General features: G+C 43.0%; 2 protein-coding genes across 2 annotated transcripts in view; both read left to right on the top strand.

Moving 5' to 3' along the window:
- The window catches only part of LHX1 (LIM homeobox 1), a 57,940-nt gene extending 47,800 nt beyond the window's left edge, over positions 1-10,140 (top strand). Inside the window, exons 4-5 of the mRNA XM_007421153.2 lie at positions 281-446; positions 9,761-10,140. Of these exons, the coding sequence (XP_007421215.1) occupies positions 281-446; positions 9,761-10,140 (546 nt within the window). The remainder of the gene's footprint in view (positions 1-280; positions 447-9,760) is intronic.
- An 8,946-nt stretch (positions 10,141-19,086) lies between these two features.
- AATF (apoptosis antagonizing transcription factor) overlaps positions 19,087-19,265 on the top strand; it is an 84,794-nt gene continuing 84,615 nt past the window's right edge. Inside the window, exon 1 of the mRNA XM_088152301.1 lies at positions 19,087-19,196. Coding sequence (XP_088008427.1) covers positions 19,109-19,196 — 88 coding nt within the window. The 5' untranslated portion in view covers positions 19,087-19,108. The remainder of the gene's footprint in view (positions 19,197-19,265) is intronic.

Raw genomic sequence — 19,265 nt, 5'->3', positions numbered from 1 at the left:
GAATCCAAGAACTTCTGATCAGTCTTTACTGAAGAAAAGTTTAAAAGCCGTAAGGGAAGAATTCTAAGCCGCTGCGGTGCTGCAAAAACGAAGCCTACTTACAGAACCACCATACCAACCCTCTTGAACCTCGTTCTCTTGCCCATTTGGAGTAACGGGGTGTTGGGTGCTTAGTTTCCATCCATACCTAGTACTGTTAATTGCTCAATGTGATCTCTGGTTGTTTCCCACTCAAGGGACTAACTTTCACCTGTTTCCTTTTCTCCGTCTTCCCTGTTAGGTTTGGTTCCAGAACCGGCGCTCCAAGGAAAGGCGCATGAAACAGCTGAGCGCACTAGGGGCCCGCAGGCACGCTTTTTTCCGCAGCCCCCGCCGCATGAGACCGCTGGTGGACCGTTTGGAACCGGGCGAGCTGATCCCCAACGGGCCCTTTTCTTTCTATGGAGGTGGGTAAGCGTGCAGGATCGGTCCCCTTGATTTGCATCAAGCCAGGATGTTTGGATGTTATGGTTCTGGCCTTCAGCTCGTTCCTTTTGCTGCTATTCCCCTAATTTGCAAGGGGAAGAGCAGGGAAGAGTGAAAACAAAAATGTATGGAGAGCAGATTTCAGCTAACATGGGGGTGCTGTACAGTATTGCCAACCATTATAGCTTATTATTTATTTTATACCTATAACACTCTTTGTCCTGGTTGGGTCCCAAGCAATTTGCGGGAAAACAATAAAAACAGAATGTTAAGTAAGCATTGCCTTCTTAATATACCCCGCAATAGCAAAAGCAGTTAAATCAAATGCGATAATTCATTTCATTTCTGTATTTCTGTAATATATGTTTTGATGTCATTTGCAGCCATTTGCATCATCCGGGTAACACAAAGGCCAATTATAATAATTGCACAGACATGGGTGCAAATGATATAAAAAGTCAACTCCATAATTAGGCAAGCAACGCACATTAAATCAAGGGTTGGAATTCTTCAGAAAAAGGAGTTTTGGAGAATCAGCTTCATCCCGGGGCAGGGTCAAAAAAAGTCAAGATGGTGCTGGTGACCATCTGATTGAAGCTGCCATCTTGACTTTTTTGACCCTACCCTGCCCCACAGCTGCTCCAGTGGAAAATCAAGATGTTTACTGAATCTGTAAAATCAGTAAAGATAAAATTAAAGCAGGAGTCCAGGAAGGAAGGAAGGAAGGAAGGAAGGAAGGAAGGAAGGAAGGAAGGAAGGAAGGAAGGAAGGAAGGAAGGAAGGAAGGAAGGAAGGAAGGAAGGAAGGAAGGAGGGAGGGAGGGAGGGAGGGAGGAAGGAAGGAAGGAAGGAAGGAAGGAAGGAAGGAAGGAAGGAAGGAAGGAAGGAAGGAAGGAAGGAAATGATCCGTAGAGGTGACATAAATATTTTATGCCACTAATTCTGTCCTGTCTCTGAGTCAACCTAATAAGACGTATGGTACAGCTGGATGGTGAGAGATAGTTTAGTGTAGTGGTTAAAGGCACCAGTCTAGAAACTGGGACTAAGTGAGTTCTAGTCCTACCTTGGGCATGAAGCCAGTTGAGTGATTTGGGGCCAGTCACCTGCTCTCAGCCCCAGAAAGAAGGCAATGCAAACTACTTCCAAAAACCTTGCCAAGAAAACTGCAGGAGCTTGTCCAGGCAGTCACAGGAGTCAAGACTGATGGAGAAGCACATTAAAAAAAACCATCTAGACAGCGGTAACTTGTGCATCTGGGCTGATGCTGAAAAGCTCAGCTGGGTTGGAGTTGGTTAGAATTTGGAGGGGAGAACACCAGGGGCTAAGCATGTGGCACAAATCCAGGCCAATGATTCCTCATATGGGTACTAATCAGACCCACCCTGCTTAACTCTCTAAATCGCCAAAGTTAGCTAAGTGTTGTCACCTATGATAATGGTGTTTTTCTAAACTTAGTTATAAGCCTTAGTTAACTGCTGAAAGGCAGAGTTTAAATAATCAAAGACCTTGCAAGGAGGTGTCTGAGCATGTGCAGAAGGAAGCCGCATTTGAAGATGAAAAATCAGCTTCCGGATTTTCTTCCTCTCGGGCTAAAAGATTCAGGAAGTGATGGCGGGGATGCGGGATGGCCACCACCAGGATTGAGCTAGAGAGGCAAAGGCAGGTTCACTGTTGTAAATCAACTTCCTATTTATTGTTCAGGAGGAAGCATCCAGTTCTATGATTTCATTTATCATCCACAGTATATTTTCACTCCCTCTTTGGGGATCTTCTAGTTCAGGTGCAGAATGACTCAACTGGCTTTGGATATTAAGCCTTGGAGAAGGCCATCTGCTTTCTTGCTTCAAGGAGCAAAAACACCTTAGACTGCCTTTGTAGGTTCCAGACCTCCGTTAGTGCTTTTAAAGCGATAGGCTGCAACGCTTTGGGGTATAGCGAGGGCAATGCCATGCTTCAGATCCAAATCTGAAAAGGGACTTCGGAATGGGTGTCAGCATTCACACCATACCTGTGGGCACCTCCTTAAAAAATCTGCACCTTTTTCTGGACTCCTAGAAAAATAGCATCTGGCATAAAGAGACGACAATACGTGACACGATGTTTTGCAGCAGGGTTGAGCATGCTGTTGGGGTCTACCCGACTCAAATATGTATTTTCCTGGCATCATGCTGCTAACTTGTGAACCTAGGAAAAGATATAGTTGCTGTGGGCATTGTCACATCTGCTCCAAAACACACTTTCCAGCTTCACTTTCAGAAGCACAGTGGTGGACGCTCGAAGCTAAAATAGAACGGGCAAGTTGCTTCCAAGCCGTAGTGCTCGTTGTGGATGATGGGAGATGAATATATCTCAAGTTCGATTTTTGCTAGTAAAAATACACCGCTCTGTCTCTATCACACACACACCCACACACACACACATTTGGAAGACATACGATACTGTTGTGTGCTAAAGGACAAAAAAAGACAGGAGGGAAACATTTTGTTGCATGTTTTGAAGAATTTAAACAGTAATTGCAAAGGGATGCATTATTAGTATGTTTGGTCACACAGTCAGCCAGATGTTTAGACTGGATTTGGCATTTTTGTCCACCTGTCGAGTCCTTCCCAAGGACCTGAGATAGGCAGATGTTGTTTAATAATATTAAAGGTATCGTCGCAGTATGGGAGCTGTTCCAAGTAAAGCTGCCTTTTGCAAGGGGCTGATGGTGATTTTGTCAATGCTGATGGTGTTCAAGTGGTGCTCCAGATGTTTTGGGATTGCCCCCAAGGCACCTATTATTATTGGCAATATCTTTGCTTTCTTTTGCCACAGTCGTTCTATTCTATTTGCAGGTCTTCATACAATTTATTTATATTTACATTTATACAATTTAAGCAGTAATTCCAGAGGGAAGCATCATCATCATCATCATTTTAAATACTATCTGAAAAAAATAATGGGTATGTTTTCAGGGTCACAGCCACAAATATTTTTGTGGTGAGGAGACTTTTTTGTGGTGAGGAGACAATTGCAGAAAATAACAGAAGAACAGCCCCGAACATATATACATACATACATACATACATACATACATACATAATGTTATTAAAATTTTTAAAAAGGGAGATAAAACTAATACACACTAATATAAAGGAAGAAAAAAGAAAAAGAAAGAAATCAAAGAGAAAACTAGAAGTGCAAGAAAGGGAAAAAAAGAAAAAGAAAAATAGAAAAGAAAGGAAAAAGATACAAAGAAGTAGCTTCCAATCTTTACAGCAGTTATAAGTACAGTTATAAATTTACCTTCTTCTCTAACATTACAACATGTATCCCTTCTATAATCTATCCTATCTAATCATCAAAACCATAAATCGTTTTTTTCTGTTTTCTGCAAAAAGTCCATAAGGGATTTCCAGTCAGCAATAAACATAGATATTGTCTTTTCTCTAATCAAAAAATTCAATTTGGCCATCTCAGTGACTTCCATAGCCCTGAACATTAATAGAGATGCTTACATATAATTTAATTAAATGCATTAAATAACATTAACATTATTTATTAAGCAATTATTAGGCATATACTCTGAATACCTGTTTAATGAATAACTAAGTTGTCAATACAGGCAGTCCTCATTTAGTAACTGCCTTGTTTAGCAACCACTTGCAGATACGACGGTGATGAAAAAGTAACTTTGCGCCCAGTCCTCACACTGACAATCTTCGCAGGTCTGTAAAGGCAAGGAAAGCTGACATCAGATCGCAAGCACAATCACAGTTTCACTTAGCAACTGCTTCACTTAATGACTGAGTTGCTGGCCCCAATTTGGTTGCTAAACGAGGACTTGCTGTAATTTAAACAAAAGATCAAAGATTTTGGTTTCAGTTTCTAGAAAGTAGGAGTTGTTTGGATCAAAACTGCTATAGGTATTGCAGTGATGGATCCAAGTTCCTAGTATGGTTCACCAGCCCTCAAAGATTAATTTTTAGTATGTTTACTTACCTTACACCTTAAAGGGCCAAGAGCTTTCTTTCATTTCTATTTCCAAATGAAAGCTGAACATTTTGAGAAAGTGCTTTTTAGCCATCTATCCTCCCCTTGTTGATTTTGCCTGACATTTCATAAAAGGATACAGAAAAAGGATTCCAGAAGGAAAGCAACCATGATTTGATGGTGTCCCTTCAGGGAGATTTGTCTTTGTTACATCTTTTTCTTCCAAATTCTCCCCACCTGGTATTAAGCCTCACAAGAAACTGGTGAGGTAGGCAGTGGCATCTGCCAGGGGTCAAAAAAGTCAAGATGGTGGTTGTGACTGTGTAACTGAAGCTTTTAAATGTGTGCCAAAAGATTGTGCAGTTGCAGTCACCACCTTGATTTTTTTTTTACCCCCCCCCCCCATGAATAACCCTGGTGGAAGGCTAAGAAAGAGCAAGAAAACGAATGAGAGTGTTAGCATCACAATCTTAGTTATTTCTATGCTTCTGACCTAGCATCAAATTGCCAATTTACATCGTCTGTCCTAAGCGTGTTCAGAGTCTCAGTTTTCATTTAAGTCTCTTACACTTTTATTTAAAGGGTAGAGAACAACAGATCTGGGCAGTGCCTTATGTTGTCCCAAAAAGGTATTTGTAAATATGTGAGGACATGAATGTAGCATCTGTCCTGCCTGCAACTCCTTAAAGCAGTAGGATCACATGTCTGAGCAATTCTGGAAGGAGATGTAGCTGCTTTAATAAGCTGTGTCATCTGCTAAGTAGGTCAGATATATGCGTGTGTGTGTGTGTGTGTGTGTGTGTGTGTGTGTAATAAGGCTTGCTAAAAGGTGCTGTGTGTTATATATACTTGCAGATAAGCCAAGAATTTTGGGTACCAAAATACACCCCAAAAATTGGGTTCGGCTTATCTGCAGACAGGCTTTTCTGTGAGTATGTACGATAACATTTTTTAAAGTACCCGCGTATACTCGCACATAAGCCCATCTGCGGATAAGCCGACCCTTGAATTTTTTGCAGGTGGCACATTTTTCATAGTATTTTGGTTAAAAATATGTGGGTCAACTTCTCCGCAGATGGGCTTAGACATTAATATATATATATGGTACATGTCACACCACTGCGTGAGCCAAAGGACTTTTTGGGAATCTAGTCTGAAGCACTGCATTGCCGTAATAAACCACAAGTACACGATATCCTTCTGAGCTGATCAGTATGAGATAAACTTGATTCGACCTTCCCCTTCCATGAATAAAGTTGATACTGAAACACTGAAAGGATCGACAAACTCTTGGTCCGTAGTTATGGTTCTTGTTCTTGTTCTTGAACGTTTTAGTTCGATGTACTTAGCAACTGTACGGGCCAATCCTATGAACATTTACTTAGAAGCAAGCCCTGCTGTTTGAAATCTTACTTCAGTCTTCTCTGACCTAACTTGTTCTAGCAGACGTGGAATAAACTTTATTTATTTTTTCCTTTTATTAATCATATTTATAACCTATTGAATCAACCATCAACTCCCAGTAGTTTACTCTAATAAAAAAGTATTGTATATATGAAAAAAAACCCAGTAAAAATTAAAACAGCCAATAGTTGGATTATAATTAAATGAATCCAGTTTTAATGGAGCCATCAATCCCCAATATAATCCCTGCAAGAATAGGAATATCAATAAATCAAAACCCAAATTAAAATTATGGCGACAGTTATATGTGAAATGCCTATAGAAAAAGCTCAGGGTTTTTTTTGTGACTCAGCTTGTCAAATGAATCTAGTCTTTTCCACTGGTTTACAAGTTAGTATATTGTGCAAACACAGAACATGGGTTAATTCAGTAACCAGGTTAAGTGTGCTGTTATGAACAAAGCCGATGAATGTGGGGCTATCTCATATTCTTCCCTGACTGGGGGCAAGAGAGAAATTACAAGGATCCACCTTGTAAGAGGAAAGAGTTAGGGTAAATGTAATAAAGAAATAAATGAAATATACATGGTAATATTATCAGATCTTTGATTCTTCTGTGGATATATTTGCAAGTCCAAGAATTAAAGCTGAAATGGTTTTAATGAAACACAAACACAAATTCCTAGACCTCATGAACGTGCAGAAGTCTATAAGCAATGTCTGATGAAATTGTGGGAGCTAATCTAGTTTTAGGGTTATCCCTAACTCCTTGTCCTACCTACCATAGAGTAGAAAGATAGCTTTTTAAAAAAGATGCAAACCGTATATTAACATTTTTGTGTGGGTGATGTATTTGAACTAGTGGCATTTAATTTTCACTGGAAAATTAATGGTTTTTATAGTTTTCACCAAAGAATGAAAACATAGCTGGTGAAAGATTCCAACATTTTATAATCCTTGTTGGTTAAATCCTTGTTAGTTACCTTGTTAGGGAAGGCAGGAGACATGTTTAGATAAATGTAGACAATGCATTGTTTCTTGGGGACAGATCTAACAGGATAGAAAAGATGGTACCCCGTTTCTATGGCTAATCGATCATGATGTTTTGTAGTTTGGCCGTAATCTAAAGACGGAATTTTCTACATTTCACCCTGGGATTCCTGCAATGGAATTAGCCGCACAATGCTGAGAAAAATGGAAAACTGCTTTATGGAGCTGCAGACTGGTGCTATGTTTGGGGTCCTAAGCACAGTGAAGCATCTTTCTGCCTTCACATCCATGTCTGCACAGACCCCATGTTGACTACAAAAGGGAAACATTACAACTATAGTAATTCCCAAGCCCAAATATATGGAATAATCTCAACAGAAGACCAGACAAGATGATATGTTAATTTCATGGCCACGTCTGTGTGTCTTAATAAATCTAGTCCAGATTCATGGATGCAAAGTAGGGATGCATTTTTTTTTATTTTTTCATTTTTAAATAAGCCCCCAAAATATATTGGGGGTGGTGGTCCAGAAAATCCTCCCCTCCCTGAAAAAGAGGGTCTGTCACAACTGATATTACACTGAGTCTACTGCTGTTCACCATCTTTCCGTGGTCAAAAATCTGCCTGCAAACTTCATTTGTTTGCTTTTGAGAGGTTTGTCTGGAAAAAGGCATGTTTTGGAAAACTGCCTATTAAAAAAGGATAGTAAAAAGCCTTGCTTGCAAAGCGATAATTTACAAAAGCCTGCGCTAAGGGAAGCAATATGTAATGAAGAACATCAGACAATTTTGCATGAACATGTATTGGGGGAATTTAACTTAGAAACTATGACATTAAGGAAAGCTGTGTACAAAAACCATGCACATTAGGGAGAGTAGGAAATGATTAACTGATGCAAATTCATAAGAGATTTTCAAACAATTATTTAAAAATGAATGGGCAGGAATTTTGTTCTAGTAATGTTAACAACATGGATTTATAGGATCGTGGCATTTATATTGCAGGTAGATGTTTCCCATGGGCCTGTTGTACTTGAATCTCATAGGTGCTGTTGGAAATTAAACCATTTTGGGTACCCATCCAAGTTTCCCTCTGGGCCATAAATGGCTTCCAGATCAAAATATTTCTCTAACCCAGTGTTGTCCAAACTTGGCCACTTTAAGATGAGTGGACTTCAACTCCCAGAATTCCCCAGCCAGCCATGAGTTGAAGTCCACTCATCTTAAAGTGGCCAAGTTTGGACAACACTGCTCTAACCAGATCTAAAACTGCTTAAGAGAGCTGCGCGGTGCCAGATCTGGACACAGGAAGAACTTGAACGTTGATGGCTAAAAGAAACAAGCCAACAGGCTTGAAAATGAAAACAAACTTGACATTTAATTGATGGCATTAATCTATTGGCGTTAAACCTTGCCTCTCTTCTGCAAAACAACCAGTAGATCTTTATGTGTTTGTTACAGCCCACCACACCCATGGCGAAGTATGTACATGAAGCATCGTACACAGTTGTATGTATGTACATACATTGTATGTGTCATTGTATGTGCATGTGACACTGATGGATGTACAAAAAGTGCAGGGCTTCAATCACGCGGCTGTATCCACCATGTTGCTTTTTTTTTGAACCCTCCTGCAGACACTGGGCGGGGGGGGGTTCCTACCCACCCTTCCTCCTGGGAGCTCTGGGGCTCCCTCCTCCAATTTTTCCTACCATAATCCAGTAGAAGTTTGGACTGAGAGATAATGACTGATCCAAGTAACCCAAAAAGCTTCTATTGCTTAGGGTGGACTTAACACCTGGATCTCTCTAGACCAATGTTTCCCAACCTTGGTAACTTTAAGATGTGTGGACTTCAACTCCCGGGATTCCCCAGCCAGCCATGCTGGCTGGGGAATCCTGAGAGTTGAAGTCCACACATCTTAAAGTTGCTAACGTTGGGAAACACTGTCCTAGACCAATGCCTAACCACTGCACCGCTCTAAGCTCTACTCCACATGGGATTGTAAATGTAGGATAGAGATGGCCAACCTTTCTTGTGTTGATCAAGGGCTCCTTGCCAGTGGGAGGGTGGGGCTGAAGCACAGTCTAAAATGGGTGTACCCCCCTTTTTTCTTTTTGGATGCCCATTTTTTCTCTTTCACACACTTTCCCCCTCTTCTTCTGACTTCATCTCAGCCATCCCCTAGCTGCTGGATGCAAGGAACCCATAGTTCTTGGTAGAGGTCTGGCTTGCCTGCATTGAGAAGGCATTCATAATTAGGCTAAAATTAGGAGGTAACCTGCATGCACCTTTATTGCTTCTGCTTCAAGATCTAAGAACTACTTAAAGACTACTCAGCTGGTGTAAAATGTGATGGTTCACCTGCTTGAGCCTGAGACCTGCTTCAGCAGGATTACAACCTTGTTGCTGGCTGATTGCTTGCCCATGTATTTCTACGTACAAGATAAGATGCTGGCTTTGACTCATAAAGCTATACATGGCTTGGATCCAAGTTATAAAAGGGACAGTCTTCTCTCTGACCGTCCCATCTGAGTGGCCCAAAAGGAGATGCTTCTTGTTCCCTCTCTTTAGAAAGTTAGGGGACAGGAGCCTGGAAGGAGGCACTTGTCGTGGTGGCTCCATCTTTATGGAACAATTTACCCCCCCCAAATCTGGATGGCCTCCCACATCTGTAGCATTTCAGCAAACCATAAAACTTGGGCTCTTCCCCTGCAGGAGTTTGAGATCTTTGTGACACAGGACGACGTTTAAACTTTCATGTTAATGTCTATGGTCGATTTACTTTTGATGCTGAGCTATTGATTTAATTCATTACTGTGGTAGCCATTCATGGTTTGTACAAGTGGGGAAAGTAGAAATCCTGTAAATAAATAGCCCAACAAATAAATAATACCTCTCTTCCTTTCCCTTCTCTTCTCCATCCACCAGATTATCAGAGTGAATATTATGGACCCGGGAGCAATTATGATTTTTTCCCACAAGGACCTCCATCTTCTCAAGCCCAGACCCCCGTTGATCTCCCCTTCGTGCCCTCCTCAGGACCATCAGGAACCCCTCTTGGGGGGATGGACCACCCTTTACCTGGACATCACCCTTCCAGCGAAGCTCAGCGTTTCACAGACATCATGTCCCACCCTCCCGGAGACTCCCCTAGTCCAGAACCCAATTTACCTGGTTCATTGCACTCCATGTCAGCAGAAGTCTTCGGACCAAGTCCTCCATTCTCCTCAATATCTGTCAACGGCGGTGGTAACTATGGTAACCACTTGTCACATCCGCCTGAAATGAATGAGGCTGTTGTATGGTAGCTTTAAACACCAGGACTTGGTTTGGAAGGCATGGGTCAACCAACGTCCATCCTGCTTATTCTGAGATGTATAGAAATGAGTTCAAAGAAATAGACTTTTTTTTCCCTTCTGCCTTGCATTTCTTTCTTTCTTTCTCTCTTTTTTCCCCTCATTTTGCTTAATCTTGGGAATTAATTGAATAATTCAAAGCCCAGGGAAATTTTGCTATAAACTGGGGGACAATCTTAACACTATAGAATGGAGAAAGACTTTTTTTGTACCGAGTGAAAAAGACACTGGTGAAGCAGATGTGTTTCGATACTGCAATATATTACGGGACGGCATATACTTGGATGACCACATCACTACACGATCCTTTTAGGAATCAAGAGGAATATCTTTCCATCAGGAAAAGAAACCAGTATTGAATAAACACAAGCCAAGGTCAATAAGAAGAGGGGCGGGGGGAACGAACAGCTTAAAAAATTCTAGCAATTTTAAACTTTATGATTTTATTGCTTTGTTAATTTTGCCTCTGAAAGTTGAACACAGTCCACGATGACAGACTTTTTAAGCCTCTGAAATGCCTGACAGGCAGATGAAATGTAGTTTATTTTATTGTTCTTTTGGGAAGGGATTTTGTTTTCAGGGGGTGACCAGAGTAACCAATATTTAAATGTAGCCCTCAACATCAACTTTTCTACCTTCTCCAAGCAACACACACCAATAATCCTCAAAACCCAGAAGTCCTGCTCGACTTCTACGTTTAAAAAAAAAAATGACTTGAAAGAATGAATAAAGTGTTCTACCTTCACAAAAATAAAAGCTGAACAAACAAACAAAAAAATAAAAATAAAGACTCTATGGAACTAGAAAAAAACAGTCAACTGTTTACGTCGAATGTTAAAATTCAGGAGCTCAGTGTTTTACAAAAAATAATCCTGTTTTAGAACCTCTTGTTCAAAAGCAAAGTATTTTGAGCAATCAACCAAAATAGTTCATCTTTTTTTTCCTTCTATTTTTTTTTTCTGTAGATGTAATAAGACATTACAGGGCTTCTGTTTCACTGTGCTAGTTTGTTGAGGTGGTGTTTACAGAAGGCAAAGAAGACATACCTTTAAAATCAGACAGTTGCCAAATAAAACAATATTCTATAGCACAAAATACTGTTTGGGGTTGTTGGTGCCCGCAGGCCAGGAAAATCTTTTAAACAAAGTGTTACAAGGTTAAGGGGGAAAAATTAACATCTTTGCTAATGTTTAGTCCTGTTCAACATTAATGGAATTGTTAATATGACTTATATAGACCCACACAGGTTTTATTTTTGTGTCTTTAAAAGAAAAAAAGTCCAAAATATTTAAATTTTATGATCAAATATGCAGTCAGCAGCTGCTACTTTTTCCTTTATATATTAAATTTCTCATAGGTCTTTTATTGTTCAAATAAAACTAAGCTTGTGTGACCTCCAGTGCATATTAGACCATTCACTGTATGAAAGGGGGAAAAAGTTGGATTAAAAAATTTGTGAATTTTTAATAAAACTAGAAAATCTGATATTTAGATAAGCCGTGTTTCATTCAGTGCTTTAAACGTTGCTAAATGAGACTGTCCAAAAGAAATAGGTAAAAAAATGTGGATTTTATTTCAAGGAATTCTCTAAAGCAGTGTTTCTCAACCTTGGCAACTCTAAGATGTATGGACTTCAACTCCCAGAATTCCCCAGCCAGCATGCTTTAAGATGTATTTCAACTCCCAGAGTTCCCCAGTCAGCATGCTTTAAGACATGTAGACTTCAACTCTCAGAGTTCCCCTCCCAGCATGGTTTAAGATGTGTGGACTTCAACTCCCAGAATTGAAGTCCACACATCTTAGAGTTGCTAAGGTTGAGAAACACTGCTCTACATCATTGGTTCCCCCTCAAAATTCTACATGAAGCTAAAAGAAGTTTTGCAAGACAATCAAAAGCTGGGATTGGTTTTTTTTAATCATTAAGTCATTTTCCATACCATTCAGCTTGAATGTGACAATGCATATCTTTGAGTAATTTTGAAGGGAAAGCTAGCCAAATTCTCCTCTGATTACAACTGCAAATACAAATTACAAATCAGCAGTTTCCACCCTCTGGAGGTGTTAAAGACATGAAATTAAACATGTCCCAGGTTTCTAACGAGTGAGCCATCTCTGCTGTAAGGCCTGTAACAAGCGGATATCTCTGGCCAACACTGGATTTGATGGGACTTGGATCACTAATGCCTAAATCCAAACCCAGTCTCAGCCATGGAAACTCAGTGGGTGAGGCTGTGGTGAGGGAAAGCTGGAATAGATAATGAATCAAGACTGTTTCACGGGGTTTTTAAAATTGGAAGTGCCTTTAGAAGTTATTCTTCCTGGATCAGAAGTTGCCCCTGGGGAGCTGAAGACTTTCACAATCTGATAAACTGTCACACCCCATGAAGACCCAGGTAATGGGCATTTTCTACAGCAGAACGCGTCTGACCCGCAGCCCACTGAAGGACCAGATGGTGGGGTGGCAGAGGACTCGGTGAGGTCTTCAAAGATGGCACGGCGTGCCACGCAGTTAGACGGGCCACACCTCGGCTGCAAAAATCCAGGCAACCTCTAAGAACGTCTCTTTCCTACCCCCCAGTACCAATACGCATTTTTGCAGTCCAGAAACTATAGCTCTAAAAAAGAGAAGACAGATGTACCAGAACGTTTCTAAATTCTGGTCAACTCCATACAGGTCCCCATGCAGGCTTTCTTAGAAAATAAAAATGGTGGCTGGTTCTTGCCCAGCGCTGTGTTGGAACGGTGTCTCTTGACTGGAAGGGGGAAAAAGAGGCAAAAATAACTTGATGGGGCTAAGATCGATGTGGGGATTGGAAAAAACCAGCGTGCTTTCTGGTAAATGGATATTTGGCAATGGCCATGCTTAGTGTGGCAGTCATTTTGTGCAAAAGCTAGAACCCACCTCTTGGAAGCCATTTTGCAGGAGGTTCCACAACATCTTCCCAAATTACAGAGATCTCCAATGCATCCTATGCAAAGTAATGCAAGTGTACAACCGATGTGTGCATGTGCATATCTCTACACTATGTGTACATGTCAGCACATGCATACAAGTCATCCCAGGAGTGCCCGTGAGGGCTGTCAAAACAGTCAAGATGGTGGTGACCTTGAGCAAGCTCTGCCCCTTTTATGCACCTGTGTGAAAAGGGGTGGAGCTTTGCATGCACATTAAATTGCATGCATGTTGTGACCCCATCTTCTCTTTTTTGACCTCCCCCATGGATGCCTCTGTGTCATGCCTCTCTGCTCCACACTCGCTCAAGATTGCTGTGTGTCCATGACGGTGTTTGTGCAACAATCATAGCTACTTTTGTACCCCCTCAGACCCCAGATGCAACAAAGGAGGCCGGGATCTATCACCAAATAATGAAAGGAGGTCGACACGGAATCTAATGTCCTTTCTCTTGGGGAGGGATGGCATTTAAAATACTGGAAGGAAGGCAAGATCTAAATTTAATAAATGACTAAATTGGTGCAGCGAAGAAGTTTGGAACTTAGCATTGCAAGCGGCCATCTCAGTAGATGTCACTTGGTTGCATTTCTGGCAAAAAGGGATTCATGATTTTTTTCACAGGCCCACCTCCTGATGCCAAGAAAACCACATATATCTCAGAAACTCTAGGAGTTGAGTCCAACCTGAACGGAGTCTTTACTTTTGATTCTCTGGATCTCTCTCATTCCAACATCATTATTTTTTTTCCTTCTCTCCAGGGATGCGGTTCCCATAACCCTTACCTAGCCTGGCCTTGTCCATATAATTCCCATCCCTTTGGATCTGGAGGGCACTCAGTTGCAGAAGGTAGCTATAAACCCACCTGGATGCCCCCCCTCCACAGACCCAGATACCTCCCACCCTGATGATGTTCAGGCGGCTTTCGAAGACCTGGCCATTCCCCCAAGCTCCGGGGCAGAATGAAAGCTGAGTCCATGTTGGATGCATTTGGGTTGGCTCTGTGTCCTTGTGTTCATGATTTCTTTTTGTCTTCTGTAATTTTTTACTTTTTAGATTGTCAGCCGCCCAGAGTCATTGGGAGTTGGGCGGCCTATGAATTGTATAAATCAGTGTTTCTCAACCGTGGCAACTTTAAGATGGGTGGACTTCAATGCCCAGAATTCTCCAGCCAGCCATGCAACTTTGCCAACCTTGGCAACTTTAAGATGGGTGGAGTACAATGTCCAGAATTCCCCAGCCAGCCATGCTGGCTGGGGAATTCTGGGTGTTGAAGTCCACCCATCTTAAAGTTGCCAAGGTTGAGAAACACTGGTATAAATGATCAAATAAATGAGGGAAGAGACAGTAAGGAGCTTATTTCTGAATAAACGTGTACCAGATTGGGCTAAAATGTTAATTGAAACAGAGAGTGACCCCATCAAGCATGCCTTGCCATAATATTTACTGCTTTTCTAGGTTGGAAAAAAAGCATTAATCTTGCGGGGGGAGGGGAGTATAGAAATGCAAATTTGATGTGGATCAATCTATTGACCTTGTTTTCCAGCAAGGCTGAATGCTTTGGTAAACACCCCTAGAAGCTACTGAATTCTCTGAGTTTTGTATTTTTCCCCCCCTTCCGTTCATGTTTAGGAAGCACCCGTTAGATTCAGTAGGATATATCCCCATCAATTTGCACTATTATGCTTTTCTGCAACCTTTTTCTTGTTCTGAAATGTTTCATACACTTTTGTTGTTTGGAAACCTGAATGCTTGTTCCGTATGCAGATAGAAAAATCTCAAGCAGGAGAGGGGGGGGAAAGCCCTAGTAATGTGAATTTTCCATGCATATAGTGAATTTTCCAAATTGTAAGAGGGTATCAGGTTGTAGAAGGCTTGGTGTCAATAGAGCAAGAGACTGGAGTAAATTGCTTCTTAAACATAAAATCTTTGCAGGTTGTCAGGTGGGGAGGAAAATAAAGATGGTGGCCACGATCATGTGAACCAAGCCCTGCCCCTCTTTTACATGCATAAAAAGGGGCGGGCCTTCAAATGCATGATTGCGGCCACCATCTTTATTTTCTTGACCTCCTCCCTTCAGATACCTCTGAAACTTTGAGTCGCAATTGATGCTGAGCCCTTAATGGACATAGTCATGCATTTTCCTTGGAAATAGTTTGCACCAGCATTTTCCAAGATGCTTTTTAAAAACTTTCCAGGCTTAGGCCTAGATCCCGGTATTCCTCCGTCGTCTCCCATCCAAGTCCTCATCAAGTCTGATCCTGCTTAGCTTTTCAAAAGTAAAAGCCCTCTCAAATTGAGTTCAACTCCTGATGGCTGCGTGGATACCACCATTCCATTTTCTTGCCAACAATCCTCTTTGAGCAGATGCTACATAGTATTGATAGGGATGTAAGCCAGATAAAAATATAAATATTAATGGTCTGAAGCCGATCAATGACATAAACATGCATAAATTACAGACAGTTACAGATAAAAACAATATTTCTGAAGCAAGATGTACATCTCCCTTCTTCCTAGCCAATTTCCACTAAACTGTGGATTGTTTTAACAAACGTTTGTTGAGGAAGACACAAAGACAGAATTTACCCATAACACTAAGTCATAAATTTTGATTTACAAACTACAATGATTGGGTTCACACACCATGCTAAGCCAACCTTCATGTAAAATCTACCAGCCATCTTGGACTGGACTGAAGTATTTATGATTGTATTTTTTTCCTGGGAAGTACAATGTTGGAAGAAGCACCAAGACAACACCAAAAAGACAAAACTCTCCTTCAAGACTCTTGATGATGTCCTTTTTCTTTCTTGGCCAAAGTATAGAATTTCCATCTGCTGCAATGATGTTTTGCTCTTCTACTTCCTCGTCTAGCCTGGTGGTTTCCCATCCAGTTCTAACCAGATGTGATCCTGCTTAACTTTTTGAGGTCAAGGTTGACTCAGTGTGAATTTCATTAAAACTCTGTTTGCGATGCAAGGGGGGACAGCCAAATAAAAATCTGTGTGAATGCACCCTTGCAACAATTTTTTTGGCATGGAGGATTCAGGATTCCACCTGTGCTCAATTTCAGGATACTCCATTCCGTGCCTTCTTCCTTTTTCCACGCTTCTCTTCATCCTTCAGTGACTATGCTCACGCCTCCCTAAACTGTTCATCTGTCTTGTTTTCCAAGAGGTAAGATGTCCCATTGCTTCCTCTCCCGCAGATTTGGGAATTCCAGATTTGGAAATCTCCCACTTGAGCACGGATGGAGCTGTTTTGACTGCAGGTAGCCCTCAAGTTACGACCATTCATTCAGCGACCGTTTGAAGTTACAACAGTGTTGAATGAAGGGACTTATGACCGGTACTCAAAGTTCTGGCCATTGCAGCGCCCCTGCAGTCATGGGAACAAAATTTGGGTGCCTGGCAACCAGCTCACAGTTACAACCAGTTGCAGCGTCCCATGGTCACGTGATTGCCATTTGCGCCCTTCCCTATTGGCTCCCCCCAAGCAAAGTCAATGTGAGACAGCAAAGGTCACAAGTTGCTGGGGTAAGTCCCCCCCCCCAGCCTTTCTTTGCTCACACACCCTGCACCCTCTTCCCCACCCTCCTTGCACTTGCATATATGTATGTACCACATACTCTCTTTCCATGGCCTCCCTGCAATTGCACGCATGCATGTACATACCCTACACCCTCTTTCCCTGGGCTTTCTGAGCTTGAGCTGCACTGAGCACCCCCTCCCCTGACTCACGTGTGGCATGCACTGGGCCTCCCAGGGCCTCTCCCACGTCCCTGTGGCACCCCCGTGCTCCTTACCTGAGACTCCCTCCACTTCCCGTTTAATGACCCACATATCTCAGGTTACCACAGCAACTGGGACTGCCTGGATTGCCATCGATGAGCGATGAGGTAATACGATGTTGTGCTTTACCACCGCATCGCTTAGCAATGGCAATTCTGCTCCCAACTGCTGTCGTAACTTGAGGACTACCTGTACATAAAGACCTCACAATTGGGAGAAGACACGGTCGATAGCCTGTTGTGTGAAAGCAGCCACTACAGTATGTTTTTGACGGGCAGGATAAAGATGGATCCTAAAGACTGGAGGAGAAGTTCTCAGGGCCTTGTAAGCGTCTGTCTCCCCCAATCCATCATGTTGCTTTGGTCTCTCATTCCCTAAATCCCAAATCTGCCCTTCAAACCCCTTTCTTTCCATAAGAAGGTTTGTTCATTTATCCCAGGCTTGTCCATATATCCCTGCTTTCCTGGGATGGTGAATCTTTTTGGGCCAGCGAGGACTTTAGTTTTTTATTTCTTTCTTTAAAGCCTTTTACGGCCTTCCAACTCAGACAATGCAATTCCGGGCAGCATATGCTGGCTTAAAACAGGCAGAACCGTTAACAAACAACCCAGGATTCAAATTTACTCAACGTCACCAGATGGGAACTCTACAGACCCAAATGCCCGAGGAAAAAGCCGGGTCTCCATAGCCAGGTGAAGAGCAGGAGGGATATTGTTCCAGAGGGTAGGGCAGGGCAGCCACGGAAAGGGCATGCCACCTGGGTCCCATCCAATGGCACTGTTTCAGGAAGGGTGTCCAGAGTCTGCCCTCCCTGCATGGTACCTTCACAAAATGGCTATGTGGGAGACTGGCCTATCTAAAAGATAAAGGCTCCTTTGAGTTGAGTTTAAACCCTAGTGATTTCATGGTCCCGAGCATTATCAAGTTTTCTTCTGAGACTTTTTTTTTTTAACTTCCTGATCTAGCCAACATCCCTGAGATCTCACCGTGGTCTTCCATCCAAATACTAACCAGTCCTACCTTGATTAGCTTTTTCAAGAGCAGTCAAGGTAAAGCGAGACGGTTTTAATCTTGCAGCAAACTGAGATTACATCAGCATGGGGATGCCATGACCCAAATCCTGCCTTTACATGTTTAAGTCCTCAAGTCTGCCGCGTTGCAGGTTTTGCATCGTGACATCAAGACACAAATGTCAGCATTTGGCCCCTCTTGCGCTCCTTGCAGAAGCCATCTCAGACTGTAGATGTAATAGATTTAGAGGGCCCTGCTGCTACACATTATTATATGATAATATAATACATCTGTTTTGCTGTGTTTGATCACCTTCCAGCCTTCACACAACCTATTGAACCAGTTTGATGCACAGTCTAGAAGCTGCACTCACACATGTTAAACTTGATAAGGGTTAACCTTAGGGTGGCAAACCCAACCCATTTATACATAGTTCTCTGTATCGTGGGAACCCAACGAATGGGTTAAGTGTGTTGTCTGAATGCAGCAACCACTGGAACCAAAGGAAAGCTAGTCGCGATGGGACGTCGGGAGAGGGCGACCAAATCCGAGTTGCAAAATCCACTGACCACTAGACGGCAGCAAAGAGATGTCAACCCCCTCTCCTGCCCCCAGCGGTCGTTCGGATTATGCAGTCGAGACCCGCGGCTGCAGAGGGAAGTAGCAACGACCGGCACATCCAGAAATGTACCACCAACCTCGCAGGTGGTAAAAGGCAGCTTTGGCACGGGTGTGTTCCTTCCCATTCTTTGCACCCACGCCCAGAGCTGGTGCTGCTGCTGCTGCTGCTGCTGCTGCTGCCACTTCGCTTCTGTGCCCTCCAGCAACCCCACCGCTGCACACCGTACCCGGGGACGGCTCCGCTCTTCAGGCCGCCGCAGAAGATGGCTTAATCTCGTAACCACCAGGTCCCGCTCCTCGTGCAAACGAAGACCCGGAAAAAGGTTCCGGCGACTGCCGTAAAAAGGTACCAGGAGCAGCTGAAAGCGCCGCACTTCGTTCAAAGGCTGCGGCGTCCGCGAGCTGCAGGGCACCGCCGGGGCGCGAGCCGGGGCAAGGCTGGGCCTCGAAGCCCCGCCCACCGCCGTTTCCCTGGCGAGAGGTCCCACCCCTCGCGCCGGCCCCCGCCCCCGGCCCGCCCTTTCTGGCGGGCCAACGCGACAAGATGGCGGCGCCCTTAGCGGCGGAGTTGGAGCGCCTCCTTAACCCGTTGCCCCGCGTCCAGCCTGACCCGGAGGACGACCCCGAGGAGGGTAAGCGCTCGCCTGCGGGGCCGGCGTGGAAGCCTCCGAGCTGGGTTTCGCTCTTCGACCCGAGGCGGG

The sequence above is a fragment of the Python bivittatus genome, unplaced genomic scaffold (assembly GCF_059951505.1).
Source record: "Python bivittatus isolate LINGU-HERP-01145 unplaced genomic scaffold, Pbiv_v1 ctg000690_np1212, whole genome shotgun sequence".
NCBI classification, from domain to species: Eukaryota; Metazoa; Chordata; class Lepidosauria; order Squamata; family Pythonidae; genus Python; species Python bivittatus.
Note: the sequence above shows the minus strand (reverse complement) of the source record. Positions and strands in the feature narration are given on the sequence as shown.